Source organism: Aplidium turbinatum, chromosome 11, assembly GCF_918807975.1.
Source record: "Aplidium turbinatum chromosome 11, kaAplTurb1.1, whole genome shotgun sequence".
NCBI lineage: Eukaryota > Metazoa > Chordata > Ascidiacea > Aplousobranchia > Polyclinidae > Aplidium > Aplidium turbinatum.
In genome coordinates, this window is record NC_137482.1 from 2,310,665 (window position 1) to 2,338,596 (window position 27,932).

General features: G+C 37.7%; 2 protein-coding genes across 3 annotated transcripts; one reads left to right on the forward strand and one right to left on the reverse strand.

Annotated features, from left to right (window-relative positions):
- The first annotated feature begins 524 nt into the window (after positions 1–524).
- On the forward strand, positions 525–12,416 carry LOC145779935 (cytochrome P450 2U1-like). Of its 2 annotated transcripts, none has more exons than XM_082591621.1 (9): positions 525–841; positions 1,325–1,473; positions 2,896–2,992; positions 3,430–3,539; positions 4,144–4,268; positions 4,943–5,052; positions 8,675–8,813; positions 9,263–9,426; positions 11,084–12,416. In XM_082591621.1, exons 1-9 carry the CDS (start codon positions 587–589, stop codon positions 11,402–11,404), a joined length of 1,470 nt encoding a protein of 489 aa, XP_082447747.1. In that variant the 5' UTR covers positions 525–586; the 3' UTR covers positions 11,405–12,416. The 2 variants fall into 2 exon arrangements, with proteins under 2 accessions (XP_082447747.1, XP_082447748.1); XM_082591622.1 differs by lacking the exon at positions 11,084–12,416 and adding an exon at positions 10,242–10,375.
- Positions 12,417–15,489: 3,073 nt separating this feature from the next.
- Positions 15,490–27,903, reverse strand: LOC145779951 (uncharacterized). Its single transcript, XM_082591642.1, has 11 exons — positions 27,686–27,903; positions 25,190–25,234; positions 23,403–23,438; positions 23,091–23,117; positions 21,425–21,442; positions 19,958–20,768; positions 19,159–19,406; positions 18,204–18,337; positions 17,626–17,752; positions 16,912–17,022; positions 15,490–16,458 (listed from the first exon to the last, which is right to left on the reverse strand). Exons 1-11 carry the CDS (start codon positions 27,807–27,809, stop codon positions 16,217–16,219), a joined length of 1,923 nt encoding a protein of 640 aa, XP_082447768.1. The 5' UTR covers positions 27,810–27,903; the 3' UTR covers positions 15,490–16,216.
- Between the last annotated feature and the right edge of the window lie 29 nt (positions 27,904–27,932).

The window sequence follows — 27,932 nt, forward strand, 5'->3', positions numbered from 1 at the left end:
CTGTAATATATAATATAATTTTTTATGATTTTTCTAAAATAACCTACGCTGAAATCTTTTATTACCGTACTTTCACTAAATTTTATAATCTCAATTCTCAATAGTATTGCATTCTTTTTTATTTCTTGCAGACTACTGAAGAAGCCACACTTGTGTGGTGAAAGCTTTATACGGAATTTGATTTTTGTAATTTAGTGCGATACAATCTACTTTGTTTCAAATATTTTATCACACTATGCCTCCTAATCGGATTATTAGTTAAATCATAAGAAGTTTTAATGAAAAGTTAAGTAACATTAACGAAGTTTTGTTTTGGTACTGTAACAAAGCTGTACAGTGTACACTGTACAGTCATGAAATTGAACATTGAAAATAGCATGTTATCCCATTTTGTTGAAAAACTAGATGTTTTGTATCTTTATATCCGATATAAACTGGGTAGACCTTGAGATAAAACAAAAATTTAAATATATATTATATTATACATGTTTCTTTTCTTTTTATTGATTTTTATTCAAGGGGTAGTGAATTAAATGTTGTAATTTAGCCACTTTCATTTTGCCCAACCATACATCTCGTTAGTGAGATGTTTGTTGAGCTATGTTATCAGACTCTTATTTCAACGTTTATTCTTGTTGTACTCACTTGGCTGTGGTATAAGAAGCCTAGCAATTACCCCCCAGGACCATATGGTTGGCCTGTAGTTGGAGTTTTTCCATATTTAAGTCGTTATCCAGAAAGAGAATTTTCTGAATGGAACAAAAAGTATGGGCCAGTGTTGTCAGTGCGTATGGCATGGAGTCATTGGGTTGTCATTCACTCCTATGATGCCATCATAGAAGTAAGATTATCTTGCAGTTTTAAATGACAGCGTTGGCTATAAATTTGCTTGCAATACCTTGTAGCTAATTGGTCTATTTTTAATGTTCATGTGCCATCAATGTCTTTTCACTAACTTCTAACATGTATCGAACATGGTCAATTTATCAATCTGATTTCTCAACTTGCAGGAAAACTTCACCACCAAAGTAGCTATAAGCAGAAGTCTTGCATCACGCTTTGTGTAGTTTGTACCTTTTCTCTTTACTGAAACATTATTTTCTGTCTAGTCTCCATGTAAAGAACTGCAAACTTTTTGTCTTGTTAATTTCAATCAATGTATATTCTTGAGTTATATACTCCCTGAAAGCATTTTCACTCATTGTCAATTGTTATTTATGTAGCCATTAAGATAGTATCATATATAAACAACTAAACATAACATGAAACTTAAAAGCAACATTGCAAATCTTTGCTTATCCAATCATAATGGTAATTGTTTCAGGCATTGACAAAGAACAGTGAAGCTTTTAGTGGTCGACCTTTATTGAGCTTTTTCAAGAAGGTTTATCGATCAAACCTTGGTTTGACTTTCTCTCCTGGAGGGTACAAAACAAAAAAGATGAGAAATTGCGCTTCCAGAGCTTTGAAATCGTAAGTTGCTGTGACTTATAACTTTTTGTGCCCTGTCATTTTATGTTTTCTTTTATTTTTCGCCTCATTTGTGTTTATATGTTATAGACTTATATATTTCTGATGGTTTATATGAAATGGAAATATTATCACCCTATTTATACTTTAAATGAGGTTTACTTTTGGCTACTGTATTTTATTTTAGCCACTGAATCAAGTCAATCATGTATTTGTGCCAAACTGCCAATATGAATTAGAAATATCTGTGGATGTAGACACTACCTGATGTGAAATTTTGAATTAATAAAGTTTCTTGTCAGACAGTTGGGCTTCTAAACAGAGTTCTGTCAAATCAACAAGTCTCCACCAACCATGCAGACGCAGTACCTTAGAAAGTAATAACTCAGCAAGGGATAGCAAAGCAGGAAAGAAAAATGAAAAAGTCTGCCAACATGAAAGATGTCATTCGCTAAATGAAATTGTTCTGTTACATCTTTTTGTAAGTTCAAAAAAAAGTATTCTTGTTTGATTCTTAAGTCGATTGGTTAACTTGTGAAGTGAAGGCATTTTCAGTAAATTCCAAGCATTTTTTTCTAAGATGTAGCAGCTGTAACTGCCATTTTGTTGCTTTTCAGAAGTAAATTTCTCTAAATCTGTAAGCAATGAAGTGGTAAAAGGCAAATAAGCAGCTTAACTTGTGCCTACCAGTGGATGCTACTGACAGCTTGAGGAAAGATTTTTGGAGTTGGGTTGTTAGTTCAGCTTATTTAGTCCAACAGACGAAATACGATACAGCAGGCTACTATCATCACACAAACACTAATGAAATGGAATTCGCACAACAAAGATGACGCAGAAAGACCAAAAGATCCCCTAAGTCAGCTGCCACCCAAGCATTTAAATAAATAACAATTAAAGAAACAAAACAGAAACATCATACGCATATTCAAAATAACCGCCAGACACTTTCTTTTAAAGCAACACCAACATACCTGGGTTGGACTTGATCGGTTTTGGCTGAACTTTCTCTCCTAGGAATGTCAGTTTTTGATATCCTCATATCAATATTTGTCAGTTGTAGTAGGTAGCAGATTGTATATGTAGAGAGGAGGGTATTGAAAGCTAGTTGATTTGGAACACCATTTTTTAGGCCCTTCAATTTTATTGAAAATAGTACATCACGTAAAAACGACATCGATTGACATCTTGCTTTGAAAAGTCTCTTTATTTAGACCACAGTGAGTGAAATAGTTGTGAATAACATTTTACTTCAACTAAAAGTTGCCTATCTTGTTGCGTATCCTTATTCTCAGTTTACATTTTCATGGTTTGCAAGTACGCTAAACTGCCTAGACTGTAGGTTAGAACTATTTTCCTCATTTGCAAGCTAATTATTTATGCAAACAGAGCATACAATCTGATATTATTGGACTGGTAATGCAGATTCAAAAAGCAGCATATTGAAGACATGATCAATGAAGAGATCCAGTTTTGTGTTGAAGAAATTCGAAATGAGCACGGAAAACCATTCATTGTTCAGGTAACACATTAGTTAACACAAATTAGTTAAAACATTATTACAAAAGCTAATTCTTTTTGCAACCAGGCTGACGCTCTGTTGGTGAAGATTTAGATAAGTGGACGAGAAAGCAAGGATGCCAATCTTCGTGTCCACCTTCAGGCATGCCTTTTAAGTGTCTTGCCAAAAACACAGCTGCGTGCTTAGTATCAAACCAGTGCCCTTTTGAGGTCTTACCAAGGCAGGGCTTACCATCCGGCTATGTAGCTAGCCGACAAGCTGATTGATAACTGTTGGGTTAATGTACTTATATTGAGTTGAAGTGTGGCTGCCGAATTGATTCCCAGAGCAGTTTATGGGAATCTTAACTGTTTTATTTTAAACGTCTAATTACACGTGAGATTAACAGGATGCCGAATCTTTTAAAATGGTGAGTTGCCGACATGCTGTTTGTGCAGGACGTACTAACAAACATGGTTGGAAACGCAGTCTGTCGTCTTATGTTCGGTCATAGACTTGAATACAACGACAAACGTCTTACAGAGATGGTCAATGGGGTTGTGAAGCTGTGAGTGTGCTTGTTAGAATTGGTCTTGTTATTTTCGGCCCCTTGCTGACACAGAAATCTTCGGTTAGTTTTTTATTTAAAAGCTTGATACTGTTCTTGCCTTTTAGTTGAATTGTCCCGTAGTTCGACATTTAATCACCCGAACGTGATACAATATCTGATTCTTTTCACATTTCAATCGCTGTAATGGTGTTATTTCATGTTGAGATAACTGAACACCCCGTGATAATAATTACAACATTTATAAACTTCCACCTTTATAATAAAAAGCATGGTTTAAGACACAAAGACTGTAAATTTGAATTCATTGTGACAAATAGTCGAATTTTTATCGAGTTCAAAATTTGTTTGGAGGATATTTTAATTCACCAATATTGCTCGTACCATTGAGAACTGAGCCGGTGTAGCTATCCAGTGTCCAGAAGCTACCAGGGTTTCTAGATAGTTTCTTTTATAAACTCTTGTAAAAAGACATCATTGAAGAGATTTTTAATAATATTTTTTAAACATTACCATTCGTCGAAATTGCATCTCAAACAATAGTTCCATAATATTTTATTTGTCATCATCAACTTCAATTGCCACGGGACTTTCTACTTTCAAGATTTGAACTTTGCTGCAAAAAGCTCTCGTTTTTATACAACGTCGTGCCAGTAGCATGCAGCTTCCCTTTCCCTCCTGTATCTACCCACATAGAAGAAACCAGGCAGCAACTTATTACGATCGAAGGTAAATGTGACTGTGCATGCCACCATATACAGACCATGCAAGAAAGGCATTGGCAAAGAATAAAAATTTCTTTAATCTTTTTTATTGTAAAGTAAAGACAATGGCCGTATGAGGCTGTTATTTGTCAACAGACGGAGATTCTCAACCTAAACCGCCCATTGTTGTTGATTGCTATGATGACGTCATTGTGCCATTACGCGTAGGAAGTGTTGCCATAAAAGTTGGAATGTTATTGTTCTCGGGAATAATGATCCAAACTTAAAGTCATGTTGTTAAACTGCTCATACCTGGAATCGAACAACTGTTTCTAACTTAACTTCGACTGTACCATCAAGTGTCTGCTTGAGGAATATGCCCAGACATCTGACCCTGATCAAGCGTTGTCTAAAAAAAAACGACAACTTCTCAATATGAGAAGTTCTCATATATTATATACGAAAGAAGACAGTCGTTCATTGGCTGAGATTGACCATAAGATCATTTTGAGCAACTTTACTTCAGCGTTCGTCGTCGTCGTCGTCGTGTGAGCCTCTGGGGCCGAGGGTCTATCCTTTTACCACCCCAGATTCACGATGTTTGTGGCAAAAAGATTCTTTCTTCGTAATGCATCATCATTGTCAATTGTCATCCTTAGCATTGCACAATTTTTTCCCAAAATCTTGATATTTTTAAAGCTCACATCAAAAATCTCATGGATCAGTACAACTCTTCTTCGGAAGACAGGAATCATAAAACCTCCATTTACGCAACATTTAGAGAAGACGAAGGAAAATTTTCTGAATCTGTGAGTAAAAACACTGACGATTAATCTGATACAGCACAATAAGCTCACACCAGCTAGCAACATCCGTTCTTTTTACATTAATTCAACGTCTGCAGACGTTGGATCAATCTAAACAGAACGAATTTTGCCAGCTGCAATGTAATTCTTTGTCGACGATGTGATGGTTGCAATTATTTTTAAAAACGCTTACAGGCTCCTGTATTTGATTGTCGCATGCTAATGCTAAAGGTTGTCAGAAATTTTTTTGTGTTATGCGGTCTCGTAACGAGTGCACTAGGGTGACCCAAAAAAACTAAATTTTGATTTTTGAGCTTTTTCTTGTTTAGACCTCTGCATTATGGTCCAAAATGACACCTTGCCAAGTTTTGTTGAGATTGGTTCACATTTGACTCCCTAGCAGTGGGCCGGTACCCCCCGCCAGGTCAAAATCGGCCAATCTGGCTGTATCTCAGCAACCGGTAGGCCTAGAATGCTCAAACTTGGCTTTAAAGAAGCAGAATGCATGGTTTCCTATCTAACTTCCAGAGGGTTTTGGGGTCTAAACCATTTAGTTTATGAAAAAAATGCAAAAAACACATTTTTGACCAAATGTGGCCCCCATAAACGTGTAATATTCAACTTTTAGTTTAATATACAACACTGATTGACTAATGACACAAAATTTAAAATACAAGCAACTTTTGTTTAATCATAGACAAGCTTTATTGCTTTTGCACTTCGGTTTACCACTTAACTTTCAACCACTGACCGCTGTAATTACCCATTAAATAATTCAAGACAGTTTTTTTTTCATTTTTCTTATTAGTTCACCACTTAACATTCCTTAAAAATGATTTTGTGGTTGTGTCCAGCTTTTTGGTAGACAATGACTTCTTGGCCATATCTCGAACTTTGGAATGGTTAGAATGAGTGACTTTGATTGCTTGTCCAACTCTTTCTCATTACTTGGAGCAGAAGCCCTTTCCTCAACATCAGTGACCATGCCCAAAACTCTCTCAACAACATCATTTGTAGCAGGCATGTTCTGTAGCAGAGTTTTGAACGATGAAAACTCCTCCATGTGGTGCCAAGATCTGGGACTTTCATCAGTCAGACATTGAAACTTGGGAAAAATTCTAATGAGTTCAGAAGAGTCTGGTCCGATCAAGTCCAGCAAGCGAGTGGAGTTTAGAAATGCATTTGAACCAAGTCCTCACCAATAATGGCTCTCTCAGAACTTGATCGAAATGTTTGCATCTTTTGCCACATTCGGACCTTGGTGGATATGCTCACACGATCACTTGCAAAAGCAAACACAACCTGGCGCTCAATGAGGTACCACAGGTGCAGGTTGAGTTTCGTGCGTGTAGTAATAGTCATTTTAAGGAAAAGGTCCAGGTAGCCTAAGTTGCTTCTTTTAGAGGTGAGCTGAATGGCAGTTTTGAGAGTGTTCCACATATCTAAGTCATACGCTGCAGCATTTGTCAAACTTGGGGATGTAAACCAATATTTAACATAAAAAAGTGTTAAAAAAGCAGCCAGTGAACATATATTCCCAAGGCCACAATCTTTTGTAAAAGCTGGATTTTCTGGTAACTGCTGCTTGAACAAGGCAATTTGAATGGTATAAATGATCTTCGCCATCATACGTGCTAAACACACTTGGAGCATTGACCGTGTAATATTGTATCCACACCGGAAAGTACCATCAAGAAAAAGAATGGACAATTTAGCTAACTTTTTGAAATCTTCTCGTATGTTTATTCCATTTTGAAGCCAACTGAACAAGAAATCTATAACTGATTCTTTAATTCTATTCAATTTTCTGTTGTTCGTTCGGAAAGTTTCGTAAACTTAAACATTTATATTGGTCACCCAAACTTCTGCAAAGCTTTTAAATACAGCTTCATGTGGTGATTCTGTGTCACCGTAGACTACTGAAGCTGCTCCACCACAAACAAGCTCCATGCTATGATGCCTGCAGGCTAGTTGAAGGATACTGTGTCCTATATGGCTTTGAAATTGAACGGTTACGCCACTTTTCTAACCACTATTTACTGCAGTTGTGTCAAAAACAAGACTCAAGACTATTTTTATGTCGAAATTGACAGCATTCAGTGCTTCAATCACGTTTCTTGTTTCATTCTTTGATCCACTTGAGTCCTTGGTGTTTATCACTTCAACCAACACTTCTGCCTCATTGTTTAAACATTTCAGTACTACTGCAAGAACTGGCTTCTTTTTTCCATTATGTTAACGCTTTTTTATGTTAAATATTGGTTTACATCCCAAAGTTTGACAAATGCTGAAGTGAATGACTAAGAAATGTGCAACGCTCTCACAAATACCATTCCTAAAAGAAGCAACATAGGCTACCTGAACCTTTTCCTTGAAATAGCTGTTACTACACGCACGAAACTCAACCTGCACCTGTGGTACCTCATTGAGTGCCACGTTGTGTTTACTTTTGCAAGTGATCGTGTGAGCATATCCACCAAGGTCCGAATGTCGCAAAAGATGCAAACATTTCGATCAAGTCCTGAGAGAGCCGTTATTGGAAAGGCTTAGTTCAAATGCATACTATTCAAAACTCCACTCGCTTGCCGGACTTAATCGGACCAGACTCTTTTGAACTCATTAGAGTTTTTCCCAAGTTTCAATGTCTGACTCATAAAAGTCCCAGATCTTGGCACCATATGGAGGAGTTTTCATCATTCAAAACTCTACTACAGAACATGCCTGCTACAAATGATGTTGTTAAGAGAGTTTTGGGCATGGTCACTGATGTTGAGGAAAGGGCTTCTGCCCCAAGTAATGAAAAAGAGTTGGACAAAGCAATCAAAGTCACTCATGCTTACCGTTCTAAAGTTTGAGATATGGCCAAGAAGTCATTGTCCACCAAAAGCTGGACACAACCACAAAATCATTTTTAAGGAATGTTAAGTGGTAAACTAATACAATAAATGAAAAAAAAACTGTCTTGAATTATTTAATGGGTAATTACTGTGGTCAGTGGTTGAAAGTTAAGTGGTAAACCAAAGTGCAAAAGCAATAAAGCTTGTCTATGATTAAAAAAAAGTTGCTTGTATTTTAAATTTTGTGTTATCAGTCAATTAGTGTTGTATATTAAACTAAAGGTTGAATATTACACGTTTATGGGGGCCACATTTGGTCAAAAATGTGTTTTTTGCATTTTTTCATAAACTAAATAATTTAAACCCCAAAACCCTCTGGAAGTTAGATAGGAAACCATGCATTCTGCTTCTTTAAAGCCAAGTTTGAGCATTCTAGGCCTACCGGTTGCTGAGATACAGCTAGATTGGCCGATTTTGACCTGGCGGGGGGTACCGGCCCACTGCTAGGGAGTCAAATGTTGACCAATCTCAACAAAACTTGGCAAGGTGTCATTTTGGACCATAATGCAGAGGTCTAAACAAGAAAAAGTTTAAAAATCAAAATTTAGTTTTTTTTGGGTCACCCTAGTGTGCACAGTGCCATTTCAATTGTTGGAAGTCCCTGTCCATATTCTCGCATGATTCGCGTCACAATGCTCAGGGTCTGACACGAAGCATTTTAAGCTAAATCGCGAACAGGTTTGATCGCATTGTTTAGTTACGTCACAAATCAAAACGCCCGTTTTTAGGACGCGCTCTACGTTCTCAGGGACATTATCATCGGTGGGACCGAAATCCCATCAGCCACTCTGCGTTGGGGCTTGCTCTGCATGACAACTTATCCAGAGTGCCAGCGAAAGTGCCAGCAGGAAATCGATGACGTGCTGGGTATGAAAGCAAAGTTTATTGGTTGAAAACTTAGATCCGTCCGCCTCAGTTGCCTTAAGTCCGACGACGTGGGTCCGATACTATGTGGAGTTATAACAAAGGCCTTATAAAAATAACATAGAATTTTGATCCTGATCGGAATGCAGCATTGACGAAATGCATTTACTGTAGAAATGCACTCGATTCCACTTCTATACGGCTGCACTGCCATTGTCTGTCTTGTAATGATGCTGAGAGCAACGCTCCATCGGATGCAGAGCTATCGTTTTTAAACAGGGTTGCCACCTGATTTATAAAGATTGACCTAATCGCGCGTCTTCGTTTGAAACTTTTTGTTATGATTCCGAGTTTTTGAACCTGATCATTTTATTTCAGAGAGGCGTTGAAGCGGAGAAAGCAGTAGCTATCTGACTGTATTTTAACACTCTGCGATGTTTGCGTTCACACAGGGCCTGACCGTTCACCAAGTATGGGTGATCGTCCAGACCTCCCTTATGTTTGTGCGACCGTCCAAGAGATCTATAGATACAAAGTGATCGCTCCGTTGGGACTTCCCCGGATGACGACGCAGGAGGTCAAGATACAAGGCTACACCATACCTAAGAACACCAATGTGAGTTATGTTTGCGTTGCCAAACTACAAGCACATAAAGACTGATCTTCTTCTATCGAGTCTTCTAAAGTTCGTTGATACACCACAGATTGACACATTCTTCCGCAACGGAGTTATACACTGACAGGTCCCACCTACTGCACTGGGTGGCAAGCCGAGGGCAAACAAGAAGGTGGTTCGCTGTTTGGGGCTCGGTGCCACAGATACATGCAACTGGGCCCGTGTCGTAGCCCCACTCCACCATTGCAGACGTAGTGCGTCCAACACCGGTTCGGAGTCGGTTTAATGTTTTCCACTTTGCCCAAGGAGCGTTTGCTCCTGGGGGGAGGGACTCTACTTGGGTGCGGATACCCCTTCAGCGTTGAGAGATATTATGGTCAACGCCGGCTTTGATAAAAGCCGATCGTTGTGACGTTGACCTCTCTTCTTGCATCTAGGGGTCTTCATATCAGTAGTATAATCTCTCTTTAGAAGTTTTAGTAGAATTCGCAGCTACTACTGTGTAGTATGCTGACAGGGATCGCGACGTGAACGCTTCTACTATGATCCCCAATAATAAAGACTGATGTGAACTGTATATTATATGCTTACAGCAGCTATTTAATTTGACAAAGTGAGTTTGGAATGATGTAGTGATGGTGAAAATGATAAGACAAATACTAAAAAAAACAAAGGAAGATAGAGAAAAATGGAGGATTCGCTGCAGACTACTGGTCGACCCTGATGTTTCGGGATGAAGACCAGGCTTCTTTGAAGCAATATAGAGAGAGTGACGATGCTAGAAATTCCGATACATCACTTTTTAATATGTTTAGTTGCGTAGTCGATCGGTGATTGTACAACCCGACTCCCGAAATCATCTGTTCGACATCTATCAAGAGCACGCAACTGCGTCTTTGCAAGACGCTTAATGACATGGTTGAAGGTGGACACAGATCGACTTGTCTACCCAACATCAGTCACCTTCAACCAATTTTGATTATACAGGCCACGACGGTCGAAAACAAAAAAGTCGTAAGTGCATTTTTACACTTTGGAGTAAAAGGCAAAAATACAATTTTCTTTTCATTTTTTAAATTTCATTAATGCTTTTACTTTAATGCTTTTAATATCTGTAACTATAGTAGTAGATAGCCCTAAGTGCATAGGTTTTGAAAATGCAAAAAAGAAAATTTCTCAAAATGTCACTTACGACTTTCTTGTTTTCGACCGTCGATATATAGAGTGTGGCCTGTCTGTCGAAAGCAAAGTCTTCCTTTCCACACCTCGCGATACATTAGGTTGGTAGAGTCCGTGTTTGTTTCACTTAATCTAAATCTTCAATGAAATTCTCTCCCCATTTTGTTTCAAAGAAGCCGATCAGACTAAACTACATGCAGAGTTGCTATCGCGTTTGACGCACCCTCCGCCTGTTATATGCGGTCGATCTGTAATCTGTCCGTCAAATTTTGCGTCGTTCAAGAGATTCCGTTAATGAGATTTTTCAAGCAATGAGTTATCCAGAAGGCCTGCCCTAGAACATGGAACACTAAATTGCGCCACGACTTTACCCATAAGTTTTTGTATTTTCTTACCTGATGTGTTCATTTGTAACAATAATAAGTTGAGCACATGGAGAGATACTTTGCAATAGGAGCAGCAAATTCTTTTTTTTTAGATATTTGTGAACTTGTGGGATTTACACAACGATCCAAAGTTTTGGAAAGAACCGGAAAAGTTCCTCCCAGAGCGTCATTTAGATGAAAATGGGAAGTTCGTTCCATCCAGCCGCATCATGCCGTTCATGACTGGCTCCAGAGGCTGCATCGCGCAAGACTTCGCTCGTGTTGAAGTCTTCTTACTATTTATCACTTTACTTCAAAAATTTACCGTAGAATTGGACCCGGATGATGATGATCCTCCTACTCTGGATACCATCGGAGTGAACGGAACGAACTACGTGCCTCTCCCATTCAACGTCATAATGCAATCGCGTTGACCGGCTAACCTTGCTCAGGAGTCAGAAAACGTTTTTACACGAAGTCCTAAATAAAAAAATGGGGCTGTTGGTCTTGAACTGGTACAGTGTAATGGCTATTGATTGGTTTATTTTGTTGTGCAATATTATAACAGCAAAATCATTAAATGATGCAGCACGCTTAACGAACACAATTGAAACAAAGAAAAATAACAAATGTACACTGCATCGTAAAGTAATTCACAACGGGAAGCTGCGAAGTGACCAGGACGGTCTTCGAGTCAAGCAGCCACCCTCAATCAAGTCGATGATAAACATGTAATAAACATTACACTAAAATATCTACACTAGAAACAAAGAGTCAAGGCAGAAACAAACTTGCATCCATGATATGTCAAAATTACAAGTTCCAATATTAGGTGTTTTTTGTTTGTCGTATCCAAGCTTACACCAGGTAGTTGAAGATTTAGATTAATTGAACGGGAAGGCAATGAAGCCAATCTTCGTGTCCACCTTCAGGCATGCCTTTAAGTGTCCTGCCAAATTAGGTGTTGATAGTCAACGATTAAAATCTTAAAAAGTATCGGTCCACATTAGTAAATTACACTGCAATCAACTTTAATATTCTGCAATTAGATAGTTTTTGTAAAGTTTTTTAAATGAGTCAAAAGATTTTTTTTTTAATATCTTGTGGGATTGAGTTCCATATTTTTACTCCACTTTTCTTGATGCTTCGTTGAAGTTATCAGCTTTAACTATGAGACATGCATCGTCCGCGAACAACCTTGGCATTGTCGACATACTATTTCTTGTCTGGCGTAATTTAGCAAGTTGTCAGCTTAGGGAACGTTCAAATATTACGTAACGCTTTTTTTCCGAACTTTTGACCCCCCCCTCCCCCATGTAACGCTTTTTCACTACGAATTCAGCACAAAAAACTACCATTCCGTACTCGAAAGCGTAACGTTTTGCTTGAACCCCCTCCCCCCCCGATGTGACGCTAACGTAACGCTTTGCATAAACCCCCCCCCCCTCCCCCTCGAAGGCGTTACGTAATATTTGAACGTTCCCTTACCAGTCATTATATTGCAGTGTTTTGCCATGCACGTCAAAAACCGTTAAAAGAATAAATTACGAAAAAGATAACATCTTTTTTCGATTCAATTTATTTTTCTTTGTCGGAAAACAACAGCACTGATAACATTACAAATAGTGAACGGGAACAAAACCAACAAAAGGAAAAGGTTGCAAAACTACAAAAGTTAAAAACGTGCATGCGATGCAAATTTAAAGGTTACGTACACGAAAGTAAATTAAGCACGGCCACCAAACCTAACAGTTCAAAGTAGATGAATTAGTTGGAAGAACCAGTTGGCTCTGCGTTCTGTGAATGCTCAACCTGAAGGCGCTGTTGGTCTTTGTGATCGAAGTCACTTCGTGAACGAAGAAGCTTAAGATCAAGCGGCGCTGGTTCGACTCTCGAGGTGTGCGCTTGAGTAACGCACGTTAAGGACTGCTCTCCATTCAGCGGCATCTAATGGATGGAATAGTTCCCCGGCAACAAGACTTCAACAATCGGAAACTTTACTCTGTCAATCTCGGTGACCGGGCCTGCGTCAGTGATTCAAAGCCTCTACAAGTAGGCTATGCGAAACTGCCAGGATTAAGCTCTGCAAGAAGCTTTCCCAGTCCGAGGATAAAGAATCAATCCTGTTTCATTGCATTTTGATTTGTATCAGTTGTTGAGCGACGTGTTGGGCCACAAGAGTGACTATGATTTGGGTCTTCACATTTTTCAGCAAGCTCAACAGACGACGCTTCTATAAGCGAAAACTTCACTCTTCCGACCTGGTGACCGAACCTGCGTCAATGGTTCAATTTCATTCAATCATTTTCTTTTTTTAATTTCGGCTATCAAAGCAAAAAAGAAACAATATCACTTGCCATAACTTCACAGAGGTCAAGTAGAAGCGACAAAAAGATTCCACAAGTATGCGAAACTGCCAGGAATAACTTTGTAGAGGCTTTTTCAGTCCGAGGATAAAGATTCAAATCATGTAGGCGAAAACGTAAAAACATGCTTTGGTTTGTACTTGTCAAGGTAGGGTCATATGTGGCAACTGGCCCACCATCAATAAGCCTTCATTTCGCATTTATGGGAATCGGACGGAGTTCTGCTTCACTTTCACGTCACGGAGAAGTTTTAAGCTTGTATAGGAAATTGGGGTGCGCTGTGTTAGTGAAGCACAAGTCATCAGAGTGGTGCTGAGCCACGTAACCATCAGTTTGCAACTGAACAGCTAGATAGCCTCTACAAGTATGCGAAGCTTCCAGGATTAAGTTAATCAAGAAGCTTTCCCAGTCCGAAGATAAAGATTCAATCAATTTAAAGCATTGTCTAGGTCAGAGCTACCTAACTTGCGGTTCGAATTCTGGGTGTTGATGGTAGACCTCGAATATCTAAGACCTAAAAATTCACTTTACGACAAAAAATGTTCAGTTCTACCAACAAAAACAGCTTGCCTACCAGAAAATTCTGTAACGTAGTTTGCCAATTTAAGTGCCACTGCGAGGGTTGGTAGCCTACATAAGCCGTATGTTCCAACGCTTGGAGGAACGAAATAAACAACATATCTCGAAATTAATTAAACAAAGAAACAATACAACGTGAAATCGACCAAATAGTGCTCGCCAAACTGTAAATGACAAAAGCATATCTAGTGCTTCTGCAATAGGACAATACCTGTTGGATAATAATGTTTTGGTTTATTTATTGTCGCTCTCCAGATAGGCACTTGGTCTGGTCCAGATAAAGTGGCTGTCTACAAGAGTTTTTTTTAGCGACAGGGTTCATTTTTAATTTTGTATCAGGTTCACCATGTGATCATATCATCACCAGAATTATCACCACTGCGTTATGCAAGAAAGAACACAATCGGTAGGCTATCGTGTTTAAAGTCTGCGCCATACCCCGACCTGGAAACGATATAAGATCTACCAGCACTAGAGGTGATAACCACTCGGCTGGTTTAGGACTAAGGATAATGAAGAACGTGCTTTGAACTTTAGACTAGAAATTTTTTCATATCTTGCTAAAGGCCGTTCCTCGTTCCACATCGCAGCAATGTTAGCTCAGTAGTTAGACCTACGCGCCCGGCTCAAGATCACGCGGCGCTAGTTCGACTCTCGGGGTGTGCGCTTGAGCAACGCACTTTCAGGACTGCTCTCTATTCAACGGCACCTAGTGAATAGAATAATTCCCCGGCAACAAAACACCTACAATCGGAAAACTTCACTCTGTCAATCTCGGTAACCGGCCCTGCATCATAGGCTAAGCCTCTACAATTATGCGAAGCTACCAGGAATAACCAATCAAGGCTTTATCAGTCCGAGGATAAAGATTCAAAAACCAACCAACCAATGGAAGCAATCTTAATAAAAAAAACTTTCGATCCAATCTTATTGGGCGAAAAAGAATTCGTTTATGCCTTAAAACTTCTATTGTTAATTTTGAATTATTCTGATCAGCCAAGTTTCCATTTTGTTTTTCTTCTATTATAACCTATCCTATATACTGTACTTCATCTTCTTCACCACTTTTAGGTTTATTTTATTCTGACTATAGCTCCTGAAGAGAGTCAGACGAAAATCTCTAGCTGTTGAGCTGCCATGAGCGACATTCTACTCGCAATTTTCAAGTTTTACACCACCAATCAACTCTTAAAGGCCATTGTCCAAATGAGCTTTTGAAGCGGACAGAGTTGAAGTTTATAAAAAATCGACAAACTTGCAATTATTATGTGAACCTGAACTCATGTGAAAATTAGGCTAATTACATGCAGTAGGCTACTTTTTGAAGCTCTTTGCAAATAAAAAAGTTTTTTTCATGTAGGCTTACCGTACGGTACCATTCATTAGATATGTAGCATTCACTGATATGTCGCATCAACCGTTGCGTCACTCCTGATTTATGGGACGTGGATAATAAAGTTTTGTTGTTCGACGCAGGTTATTCACACAACCAGCATAAAAGTTTATATCTGCGAGATGGCGCTGTTTACAATGCTTTGTCTGGAAAGGCAACGAGCGTGATGGCAGAACAAATATTCAAACAAAACAGTTATACCCTTTATTGTAATCGGAAAACTGAGTTATATTTTATAAACAGAAGAACGTGCATTCGAAAACAGCATGATTACAACGCCTGGTCAATCTGGCAGAAAAATAAGAGTCCAAAAAGAAGCTAAACTCATGTTCAGCAAACGTTTCGACAACTCAATTGTTTTCATCTTAATTGCTATAATAGACAAGCAAAACAATGTCTATGGTTCAAAAATGCAAACTCTCTACCAAAGCTTTATCATTGCTATAACAGTTTTCAAAACGTTTGCTGGACATCGGTTTAATTTCCATATTTTGAGATCTTTTTTTTTTATTAAATCGTGCATTTAGTTTTGAATGTGCAATATCATTTAGACGTTTTTAGTGATGCGCAGGTAAGCTTACAAAAATCTTTCGGATAGATTATAAAGAATTTCGTAGGTTAGAAGTGTCAAGACATTTATAAAGTGGGAACGTATCTTTTTGGTCAAGATTATTAATGTATGTATTCTAGAAGCTTCTCCGAAATCACTACGTCTGGTGCAGATCTTCAGCACATGGAGCACAAATACACGGAAATTTTCACCATCTCAAGTGGTTACTTGGCCAGACTTCTTATTGACCGAGCCTAGGTAACTACAGGTTACAACTACCAGAAAGCCAGAACGTTTTCCTAATAAGTTAACTAGCAATGTTACTATATTCAAATACCGCTCTACAACAGATATATTTTCATTTTGGCAACACTGCTGGCTCAAGACAATGCTCTTGACATAGAAGGCTATAAAGATGGCCAGCGTCCTGGTCAAGGTAGTGGAAAGTGGGGGCATGAAGGTAGTTTTCAGGTTTAGGTGATGAAGCAGCTTGTTGAAATTGTTCTGTATCGGCCCTCGGCCCAACAGTGACAACAATAAATCTTGAAATGTCGCGCACAACCTCCAGAGCATCTTGCAAGTGATTGTCGTCAGGAGGACCTTGAAACAAATAAACGAAATACGTAACTTGAACCATTCTTTGAAATTTGTTGCTGTTGAGACCAATGTTGTATCACATTCTCAACTGCAGTGGTTTTCAAAATGGGTGTCCCGACGCCCTGGTGCATCTTTAAGAGTTCAAAAGGCGTTGCACAAAATTCGTTTTTTAACTAAAAAGCTGTAAATGTGCGCAGTTCTCGGTTGAGTACTGTATTTTAAGTCCTATGTTATTAGATGCTTCGTTTTGAAGATCTTTAAAAATTTTAAATCCACTAAAGGTCACATTTCGTTACCAAGCATATCTCCAACACAAACTAAAAACATATGATGATGCTACTGGTGTATATTACTATGGTGATGGCTACTGCTCATGTTGGAGAATGGTAAATAAGTTTAGCCAAATTAAAACAAAATTTATCTCTGTGACATCACAATGCATAGCTAACTGCTTGCCTGTTGTGATAAGAACGATAAGATTAGGAACATTTATTCTGTCCCCGTTTTCCTCTTCAAACCCTTCCCTTGCAATCCAAGACAGCGCTTCTCCTGTGTTCCTTCCATAACCTGGAGAGAAAAAATGTGTCAAAAATTAGAAGTTTGCATGTCTGCAAAAATAGCTATTTAAAAAAAAAAATTCACTTTGTATTGACGCTAAATTTCATTGTCGCAGATTTTTTCGTAGGTTAGGGTTGGGCTAATAAGTTCCTAAGAAACGAATCTAGTTTTGAACATCTCTGATGAACAACCATTAAAAGAAATAATTTGGATTATTATTTATCAGCCAATAACATTATCGTTAAAAGCAAGGTTTCTATCTTCAAAATTACACCATTTTGTTAGAAGGACATTCTTTATTTATCTTCCAAATGAAAGTCCACCAAACAATAGATAGAGTTTAAGTTACGAATTATTTGATAAAAGAAAGGCCAGACCGCATCAAGTATTTTTTGGTTTTCTGGTCTACAATTTGTATGACAGCAAGTTATTTCATTGCACAATATTAGTATAATAGCCTATCAGTGCTATAAAGCGCGCAAGATTCCCATAATGACCTTCGATTTTATACAGTGTCAGTAAACATGTTGTTGTTAGTGTGTGAAGATTAATCGAACACGTCTGTCCCTTTTGTTAGTTTTTAAAGCCATACCACCATGCACAACACATCACCTTCTCTCGGGAGATTGTTGATAGCTCTATTGAGCGCTTTAAGCGTGCTGTGCTCGTTGAGATGCCATCCTCCTTGTGTTTCAAATATGCGGCTGTTGTACGGAGTCACTCCAACTCTAACTTTGTCCTATAAAGATTGGTGGTTACTCACATCAGTCGTGTCCAAGTAACATTGTTTTCACTATTTCTGCTGAGAAATTGTCTTCTTTTTATCTGCAGGGAACGTTGATAAAGTATAGTAGGCTACCATATGGGATAACCGTTTATCAAGTCCTCTTTCTTACCTGTGACCGAATGGGAAAGAACGAAAATCGATGTTAATCCACCTAATCACCATTTAAAACTATCAAAATAGATTGGACAATAGGCCAGTTAGCGCCTGACTTTACGAACAAAGAAACTGAAGATCTAACAGCGCTGGTTCGACTCTCGGGGTGTGCACTTGAGCAACGCATTTCAAGGACTGCTCTCCATTCAGCGGCTACTAATGGATTGAACAGTTTACAGAAAACAAATTGGGACTAAATTCATTAATTTCAAAAACCAAAGTTTTTTTCTCAGTTTTGATAAGTTGTTACCTTGCCAATGGGGAAATACCCAACCGACTGCTTGATGAAGCTTCTGACACTGGACAGGTTCCCAACTCCAATCTGTTGATCTATATCCACAAGAAACCAAATGTCTTGTTTGAAGTCTGGAGGGCAGCCCTCACCTGAAGACAGTTGGGAAATAACTAATGATCAAAAGTAAAAATAGAATAATTTTAATTCTGATAGTCCAACCCAAAAGAAACGTAATTTTAACCACCAATAATAAGATCGGATCTTTTTTAGAAAGATTGTGCAGAGAAGAGATTGAAACATATAGAAAATGAAAATGACCGTGTAAATTTTACAAGTTTATTGTAAAGCTTAAAATAAATAATTTGTATATTTGACTATGCGGTACAATATAAATGACTTTGTTGGAGTTTTAATTTATTGACAACAATTTACATGACCTAGGGTTAGGTTGTCAATGCCCTTTAGCCGTGGTCTTCTACTAACGGTCAATTTTTTGTTAACTTTTTCGATAAGATTTCTTAAAAATAAACTGATTCTAGTCTACATTGCTCGAGGTGCTCTATATAACAAACATGCGGAGGAAGCAGAATTTATATGATTCTTCTATGAAGATATTTTAGATCAGCCCGGGTGAATACTTTAATGGTGACTCGCAAAACCGGTTTTTGTGTTAAAAAGTGAAACACCGCAAGCATACTTGTAATGTTACATATTTGGGAATATCCATTGAATAGTAAACAATGATACCTCACATCAACTAAGAATGGCAAAAAATCAAAACTAGATTTTTCTTTCTTTTTTGTAAGAAAAGTAGAAAAAGTAAGAAAAAAAACATTACCTAAGTTAATCATTTATAATCCTTCATTTCAACTTTGTATCAGCATAACTTTTATACAAATTGTTATGTTTGATTTAAGATTTCAGAATCTACAAAGAAATAAATTGAAAACTTTTACATTAACCAACTTACAACATTGTGGATTAGCGTCATCCCATGTCCCCACTTCTGAGCAAGTCACCCTTTTATCGCCCCTGACTTGTGATCCATCGGGGCAAATAAAAGTGCATTCGGAGGGGTTTTTATTCTTTCCTCCTTTAGTCTTGCAGACGACATCCATAGGTCGAAGATCCTCAAGTCCCAGATCGCTCAAACGACAGAAGGGAACACGATCGGCCGGATAGCAGAACATCAGATTGTGTCGGTTTATCGCGTATACTCTGCAATTAATAAAAAGATACACGCGATACCAATGGTTTTTATATAATTTGAGTGTTGGAACTCATTTATAATCATAATCATAGTTAAGAAGGAGAGATCTTCCTGGCATCAGCACTACCTGACTAAAAAGCAGCGGTTGAGAACAATGAGGCAAGAACTAGTGGTGCGGTACTGATGAGCCCAGCATCATCGGCGCAACACGTGTCTATCGCTGAGTTCTTGCCACACTCGACTGCCGAGAAACACAATCCTAATCATTTCACACAGTTTTTGAAATTCTCTTTTACGATTTAATTTGTGCCTGGTAATTGCCAACATACGCGCGTCTCGCTTTTGTAAATTGTTCCTCAGCAACCAGCATAAAATCATCATTTAGCAGCATCGCAAGTTGATCACTTGAAAAGTTGCTAGAATTAAAACGCTTTAATTTTTGCATATTCTTAAACTTAACATTTATTGTCTCAGTGCCTGAGGCTATTCTGACAGCCCGAAGATATTTATTTTCTACCGTAAGGAAAATAAAACAGAGGATAATGGTTATCAAACTTACTTTTGTTTTGAAAGGCAACAAAACATTTCCGTGGCATTGTATACCTGGTCCACACAACAAGCCATGCCTTCTTTGAATGCAACCCCATTTCTATCCCCAGAAGGGCAGCAGCCAATGTACTTCTCTTTGTCGGTCCAACCATTCACAATTGGTTCTTTTTCAATAGGACGTTTCACAGGAGGACCAACCAAAGGTCCTTCTTCCTTTTCTTCTTTTGATTCAACTTCTTTTGTGATTCCATCAACTTTTTTCTCTTTTTCAACCTCTTTCCCCGTATCTGGAACTTTTTCCACAGACCCACCATCTACAGCTCCTCCCATTTCTAATTTGCTTTTCTCTGGTTTGTATTCTTCCTTTTCTCCTTCTTTTTTGTCTCCTCCATCTTTCCCACCATGTACTACCACGGCTGGTGTTTCACCACCAACAAGACCAACAACTGGACTTGGTTTGGGAACTTCTTTTGCTCTTTCTTTTTCTTCTTCTATTTTTTCTTTTTCTTCTTTTTCTTCTTCTTTTTCTTCTTCTTTTTCTTCTCTTTTTTCTTCTCCTTTTTCTTCTCCTTTTTCCTCTTCTTTTTTGTCTTCTTTTTCTTTTACAACAATATTTCCACCAGAAACAGCGGGATTGGGTGTTGAAACTTCTTTTTCTTTCGTATCTTTGGGGTCTTTCACATCAGTGCCGTCTCCATCAATTTCAGGAGGAGAAACCTCTTTTTCTACGCCTCCATCAACACCTGGAGGAAGTTTCTCTCCAGGAGACGGATCGACAACAACTTTAGGAACCACTCGTGGAAGTTGGCATATTAGTTGGCCTGCAATCAGAAAATATAATTAAGGAAAAAACATCATTTTCTCACGCTATTAACTTCAGACAATCTCGTGAATAAGACAATTTGCTTTCTCAGATACTTTGCAAAGGTGTCTTGGTGAAGTTATTGGTCTTGTTATTGATCAGTGGTCTTAGCAGTGGAAGTGCTTAACTGATTCAATTAAAGACTACTGGCAAAATGATCCAACCTCTATTGAAAATGTTTAATATTGTCAGCTTTCTCAGCTAGCAAAATTCATATTTTACATTTGTAAACGTTAAAGAATGTACAGTATAAAAGAACCACGTTTTCTAGTTGGGTTGACCGTCAAAAGACATTTTAAATAAAACAGATAAACAGTTTAACTCAAAAAGATGGAAGCTACTGTATTTCAAAACATGCTTTTAGGTATTACTTTACGATTTATTGCTTTGTTATTACGTTGGCACGTACTCTTTAAGATTGCCAAAAGAATGATTAATCTTTAAAAATGTAAATCAAAATGGTATTTACAGTTTTCCTGTATGATTTCCCAAAATTTAAACAGTTTTTGAAATAAACTACATTTCGACTTAATGGATTTTTTCACAACTTTATGAAATAGTCTTCAATAGTGATATGTTTGTACCATGGTTGTACTATAAATTATGATGACTTACCTGGTGTTAATTCCAACCCTAAACAAAAAAATGTGTCAAAAAATTTCATCAACGAAGTACAAATACATGTTATTTAAATTTTTTAATTATGCATTTCATAGGAATATTCTGCAAATACATGTGCACGATAAAAATTCTTATTAATTTTCATATGTAACATGCATTGCATCAATTTAAATGGATTAAATAATCCAGTGTTGAAATGTTGGAGACAAAGCAGTTGGCACTTTGTATTGGTTGCCAAGTCTATTACGATCAAAACAATATCTGCGATATAAATTCGATTGCGTTGTAAACAGCAATAACTTCAATCAATCAGGCTCAACATAAAAGATTACAGAGACATAAATGCATACTGCTAGAATTACTTCTTCGAAAGCAGATATTGAAGATTAGTTATTTGTAGTGTTTAGAGCGTTTTTCTTATGAAGTTAATGTCTTATGCTTTTAATACAATCTGTGTAAGCAAATAAATTGACTTGTTTGGAATATTGCAAGTCAAAGCTACAAAAAATTAATTGAAATTGTGTGTTTTTATGTCTAAACTGCAAAGCCATTGCAATTATTTAGCCAAAGCAGATCCTATTGCATTGTGACGCAACAGATCTCCAACAAAATGAATCTTTAAAAAGAGTTGCTATTAATAAAGACGCGAATAAAACATTTGTTTAACAATAACTTTCGATTGGCGTAACAAAGTTAAAATATGGTAGACATCTTTTTTTTAAAACCAATCAAACTTTTTCTAATGATTCGATTTTTGTTATTGCGAAAAAGTTTTGAAGAAGAAGAAGTAAAGTTTGTCTGCAATTTTCACAATTCTTTTTCAAACAGAATGTAATAAGTGTGACAAACTCTACTAACTACAGTAGAACAACGTTCAAAGTTGAGTAGTGTTTTTCTACAATTTTGAATTGCCATAATATAAATCTCCTAACAATAAGAACAGTTTATAAAACAAAGTTTTGCCCAGAATATAAACAGCACAATCACCACATGTGTCCACTGTCCATCTACTTGAATGAGTCAGGGATTTACGTCAAGTGTAAACATAAACAAGTCATTAGCGGAACAAGACAACAAAATCCATCATTTTTACATTGATTTAACGTCATCGGACGATGGAATCAATGTAAAAATGGCAGATTTTGCTATTTAGAATGTAGCTTTTCCCGCATAATAATATTCCTATCAAACTAAACGACCTGACAACAAAGAGCACGGAAACCAGAACAGATGCCAAACAGTGTTTTGCATCAGCCTTAGTGAAAACAAAATGTGTTTCGTTCACTAATGATCAAATTTTCTGCAACTGTAAGATAAAGATGGTGCCATGCTTGGATCCAAGCATCGGGAGATGAGAAGATAAGGTTCTCATTATACTAAGCCTTCGGCAGTAACGAGAGTAGGGTGGCCAGTTCCTTTATCTCGGCCACCCTTCCTTTAGAAATTGCACGCACCGAAATTACTACACCTTAGGTGAAAGTGAGTGGCGTTTTTTCAACAACCAGCTTAACTAGCAGTCCATCTAGAATCGCATGATGATTAGAAAACAAGCGCCTTATCTGCTACCCCATCCCACTAATGCAGACTGTGCAAAGTTATTAGACACATCACAATGGTCTCCATTGTGATGTGGTGGTGAGTTGGAAAGTAAATTACTTACTGTATTCAATTCCAGGTGGATTTTGATCTGTAAAAATAAAAAACATAAAATTTTATAAATAAATTATGTAATTCACATTTAGACCATACCACTTTTGTCACATAATATGCACATGCAGTAATTCAATTTTTGATTGGCAGCAGCTACAAAGATGAGCATGAAGGAAGTACAAAGCCATAGATTAAACTTGGCTTCTTGTTACCTTTGTGAAGAAGTAAAAATATCTATTTTGCCTTCAAAAGTCATTGGTTCGAAACATATCCAAGGCACGTTCAGTTTATTCAACCGGGCAACATGCAAGGAATGACTTACCGTCATTTGGCATATACTCTGGAGGCGGGCTTTCCTCTGAAATACAAATTTTAAAACTAACTTTAAAAATAAAATTAAAAAAAGCATACATCCAATTCGCGTTTGTTGCAGTCATAGGCGTAGCCAGGGGGGGGGGGGGGGGCGAAAGGGAAGTTGAAAATACAATACAAAGTTGAGCCCTTTGTTGAAAATACAATAAAATTTGTAGAAATTTATAACGTTTTCCAAGACATCTGGCTATTGACACCCGCAAGGATTTGTTTTAGACACACAGAAAGACACCAATAAATTTTGCAAATCGTAAATCGCGCAAAATTTACTCGATTTACGTTTCTTTTAACTAATTTGTGGAAGCAATTTCAGAATGGCTTACTCTGTTGGGTTTTTGTGTAGCTGAGTTGTTGGTGTTCTCTAATTTTAGCCGCAGTTTTTGCCCGTTCGTGTGTAACAGCTACCTTTAATAAGTTAATAGCCGTTTATCTGCTAATAAATTTCATACAAATATTACCCTAAAAGTGTTTCCAGAAAGCGCTATAATCCATTATTTGAGTGTAAATTTGCAAAAATTTTCCGGGGGAGCATGCCCCCGGACCCCCTAGAATACGCGTGCCTTCGGCACGCTCTGACCCCCACCAGTTTTATTGCTTCCCTTGCTCAACCCACCAGGATACGACACTGCACATCAGGTGGCGATGGCTTAATCAAACACTTTGTCGTTCTCACCATTTCATCAAATATTTGGCCCCCCCAAAAAAAATTTTTCTGGCTACGCCACTGGTTGCAGTTATGAACACAGGCAGGCTTAAAACACACCACAATAGACAAACATTGAAAGACCTCGACGGTGTGAAAGCAAAACAATATGGCGGAACAGTTGCCAACAACACATGGCGAGGATGACACGACTGATTCACCAATCGACTATGACGTATATTATGAAATATTCCAGCTGACGCAATCAACGTCTACAGACGTAAAATTAATATACAAGTATACAAGAACTAATTTGCTGGCTGGGAAAGAAAAACTTTATCCCAGACAGCAAATTAATCGTTTTTTTACATTGATTCAGCGTTTGCAGATGTTGAATCGATGTAAAAATTGGTTGATTTACTGTTTGGAATATTGAAAATACAAGAAGAAAAAATGCAACCCTAACAAATAATCGTTCACACTGACTCTGTGCTTGCAGGCATTCACTGCAGGTGAACATGGCTGGTTTGGTAACTCCCACTGGAGGTTCAATTATTTCATGAGGCTAAAGTTGATTTATTTTTTGTCGTATCTATGTGAGCCCGGTGGTTAAAGATTTAGTGGACGGGAAGGCAATGAAGCCAATCTTCGTGTCCATCTTCAGGCATATTTAAATGCTTTGAAACACAGCCACATGCTCTTGAGCGGTGTCGAACTGGCGCCATTTCGAACGTTGAACCAGGGTTTTCACCACACTGCCATGCAGCCGACGTTGGAGTGTTTAATGCTACGAGACTACAGGCGATAAAAGTTTGTAGTGCCATTTTTAAGTTATGTGAAACTATTCAATGATATTGCTTCAAAATCAAATGTATTCTTTGTTTGATTTGTTTTCATTTCTGATCGTATTTTCGTATCAAATACGACAAACGTTTTTAGAATAAGGTAGAAGCGACAAAATGCGAGCGTTATGACGTGTCTGAGACCAAAACAGGGTAATAAGTTTAAACGATTTGGCATGGTTACAACACTTTAGTAAAGTCGCAATGTCTCGGCAGTTTGCTGTTTAGTCAGCTATTGAAAATGATCCTTACCTATATGTTGTGGGAAGAAATTTTCATCGTCGGCTGGAGGCATTTCTGTAAAAGAAAATGTATTGAAATACTACTACAGTATCATGGCCGATGCGGCCTTTGATGAACTAGATGCTCAGTTCGTAAATTCTTCCAATGTTCCCTTTGTCGTGCAGTGTCCCAGCAGTGTATTGAAATGAGCGTATATAATTTACATTTGTAGCAAATCATAATAATCGTGCTTTTATTTGCGCCCATTGCGATGACATACAGTACACTGCGATCACAGATGCGATACAACAGACGACAGGAAGCAGCGAAGTGACATGCAGTCTTCGGGTCAGCTGCTCCCTTTATTTTGACGTGCCATTAAGTGTCTTTGCCGAGACACAGTCGCGTGCTCTGGAGCGGTGTCGAACCCACGTCCTTTCGAACGTCGCGCAGACGTTCTCACGACTCGGCTACGCAACCAACCACACACAAGATTATTCAGTATTGTTCATTGTAAAGTCGTAACAAAAGCTTCATTTTTTAATCAAAATCTAAATAATCTGCAGACTTGAAACGACAAAAGCAATATCGTTTTAAGCAGTTTGGCTGATTTCTGATTCAAGAATCCCACTTTGTTGAGAGATGGGTCACTTATCTCTGTGTCACGGTTTGAAGAAAATGTCGTTGTCCCGTAAACAATAAGCGTTCTTTCAGAACGAAACAAGTTAACGTTGTTCCCCATTCTCACAAGAAGCTATTAATGTGGCGTTGTATGTAAAGTAGCTACGTCTTTCGTTAGTAGGCCTACATAAGACATCTTTCGTTAGTGCATAAGACATCTTTCGTCAGTAGGCTGCATGAGACGTCTTTCGTCAGCACATAAAGACAATGTAAGCGCTAATGTTGTATACAAAACCTTCCATTTAATTATCTCTCAGAGAGTTTCTGAGTAACCATGAAACAAAAATCATGCACTAAAACTGGAATTTCGGCATTCTATCTTCACAGTTAAGCCGCGTAATATGCAAAGACCACGAAAACACGTGATTCTGTTGAGACTACCAACAGCTTTAAAGCAAAGCTATTCTGTTAAACGATCATTGTCATAATTATCATAGTTTTTATTTCAAACCATCAAACTAAAATGTAATATCACTTGCCATTGCCTATTACAAGTCTGAAAAAAGGTAGAAGCGACAAAACGCAAACGTTAATTAAAACGTGCCCGAGAGAGAGAGAGAGATGATTTACTAAATAGACCTACAAAGATTTTGGGATGATCGCAAATTTTAAAAGAATTGGTAAACATGTAATAAAAAATATCACAAATTAGTGAGTAGGCTAAAGGCTTGAAAAAAAAAAAACTTGATAGGCTACTGATGATAGAGTTATCAAGCAGTGAATTGACATCATTTTCAACAAACTCGGAACAATGTTCATAAAATTTACAGCTCTAAAGTTGATGTAGCTCATTTATTTTAAATGGGCTTCCCAGGCTTGACTTTGCCGGATGAGATTATTTTAGGCTATTGTTACCAGGAACGATCTTCTGTTATGGTAAGTGCTCATCAGAGAATCTGCATCTTCGAATATATCAAACAAACAAGAAATACAAAAGACAACTGGATAAAATAAAAACTCTCTATAGTTAAATATAAAACGTTAAAGTGAAAAAATCGCAAATTAAAAAACATGCAATAATCCTTCACAGATTGAGCGAGTGATATTTTATTTATTTTAAAACCTTTTCTACTAACTTATATAAAGTTTATGAACAATCCTATTTTCTTTATTTCTGCTGTAATTTGGTATCAGGCTGCGAAATTGTTTTTAGCTTTTTTTTTTTACAATTTAAGTCACAAATGTCGCACTATCGGCCACGTCGATAACATGGCTGTGGTGAGCCAATGTACGACGTTCAAAGGAAGTCGGTTCGATACCTGGAGAGCTTATGGTTAATTTGTGGCAAAACACTTTTAAAGACGTGCCTGATGATAAGAACCCAGTTTGCTTTTGCCTTTTCGTCCACTTGACCTAACGCTTCAACTATCAGACATGGACTTCCCATAAGTTTCTGCTCTGCTGTAATTTGGTTAAATGGTAAATTTAATTTGGTTAATTCCTGTTATTTCTGCTGTAATTTGGTATCAGGCAGTCTGGATATGAGACTAAAAATTTAGCCTTGCATAGAATGTTCGGAGTGTTAACTGTGGAGATAATTGACCTTTAGAGAAGTTTGATAAGCCAAGTAAATAAATATTAATAGACTACATAAAGATTTTTATCTAAACGAAACCTGAACAGCCTTGCGTCAAAAGCCTCTAACGTCCACAAGTATAGGCTATGCGAAACTGCCTGGAGTAACCTGTCAGAGGCTTTAATTGTCAGTCAGGAGTCCGCAGATGTTTAAACCAACCAACCAATACATTAAGATTCGTAACTAAGTGAATAGTAAGTTAATATTTGCAAGTAAACTATAACTGGTCGTCAAAATGTTTCAACAAAGCATATAGATTCCAGACTTACCAACTTGTCTTTTCACCCGATGATGAATGTCTTTGTTACTAGAGAATTGAAACAGAACAAAGAATGCGCTCGCGGAGAAAGCGATTCCCAAGTATAGGAATGAAGTAGCTTTTCTTCTGATCATCTTGAAAATTTTTGCTACAACTTGAAAATAAGAAACGGTTGACAATTCTACATTAATAACATGTAACTGGTTCGTTGAACTCTTGATGGTGATTCTGCAAATAAAAAAGAAAAATCATTTATT

Excerpts from the sequence above, each read along its gene's own strand:
- LOC145779935 (XM_082591621.1), top strand. The coding sequence starts at position 587 with ATGTTTGTTGAGCTATGTTATCAGACTCTTATTTCAACGTTTATTCTT. Across the intron at positions 2,993-3,429 it reads GAAAACCATTCATTGTTCAG|GACGTACTAACAAACATGGT; the intron begins GTAACACATTAG and ends CTGTTTGTGCAG. Across the intron at positions 3,540-4,143 it reads GTCAATGGGGTTGTGAAGCT|ATTTGAACTTTGCTGCAAAA; the intron begins GTGAGTGTGCTT and ends TCTACTTTCAAG.
- LOC145779951 (XM_082591642.1), bottom strand. The coding sequence starts at position 27,809 with ATGATCAGAAGAAAAGCTACTTCATTCCTATACTTGGGAATCGCTTTC. Across the intron at positions 23,118-23,402 it reads AGAGTATATGCCAAATGACG|ATCAAAATCCACCTGGAATT; the intron begins GTAAGTCATTCC and ends TTATTTTTACAG. Across the intron at positions 19,407-19,957 it reads TGTTGCCTTTCAAAACAAAA|AGTATACGCGATAAACCGAC; the intron begins GTAAGTTTGATA and ends TATTAATTGCAG.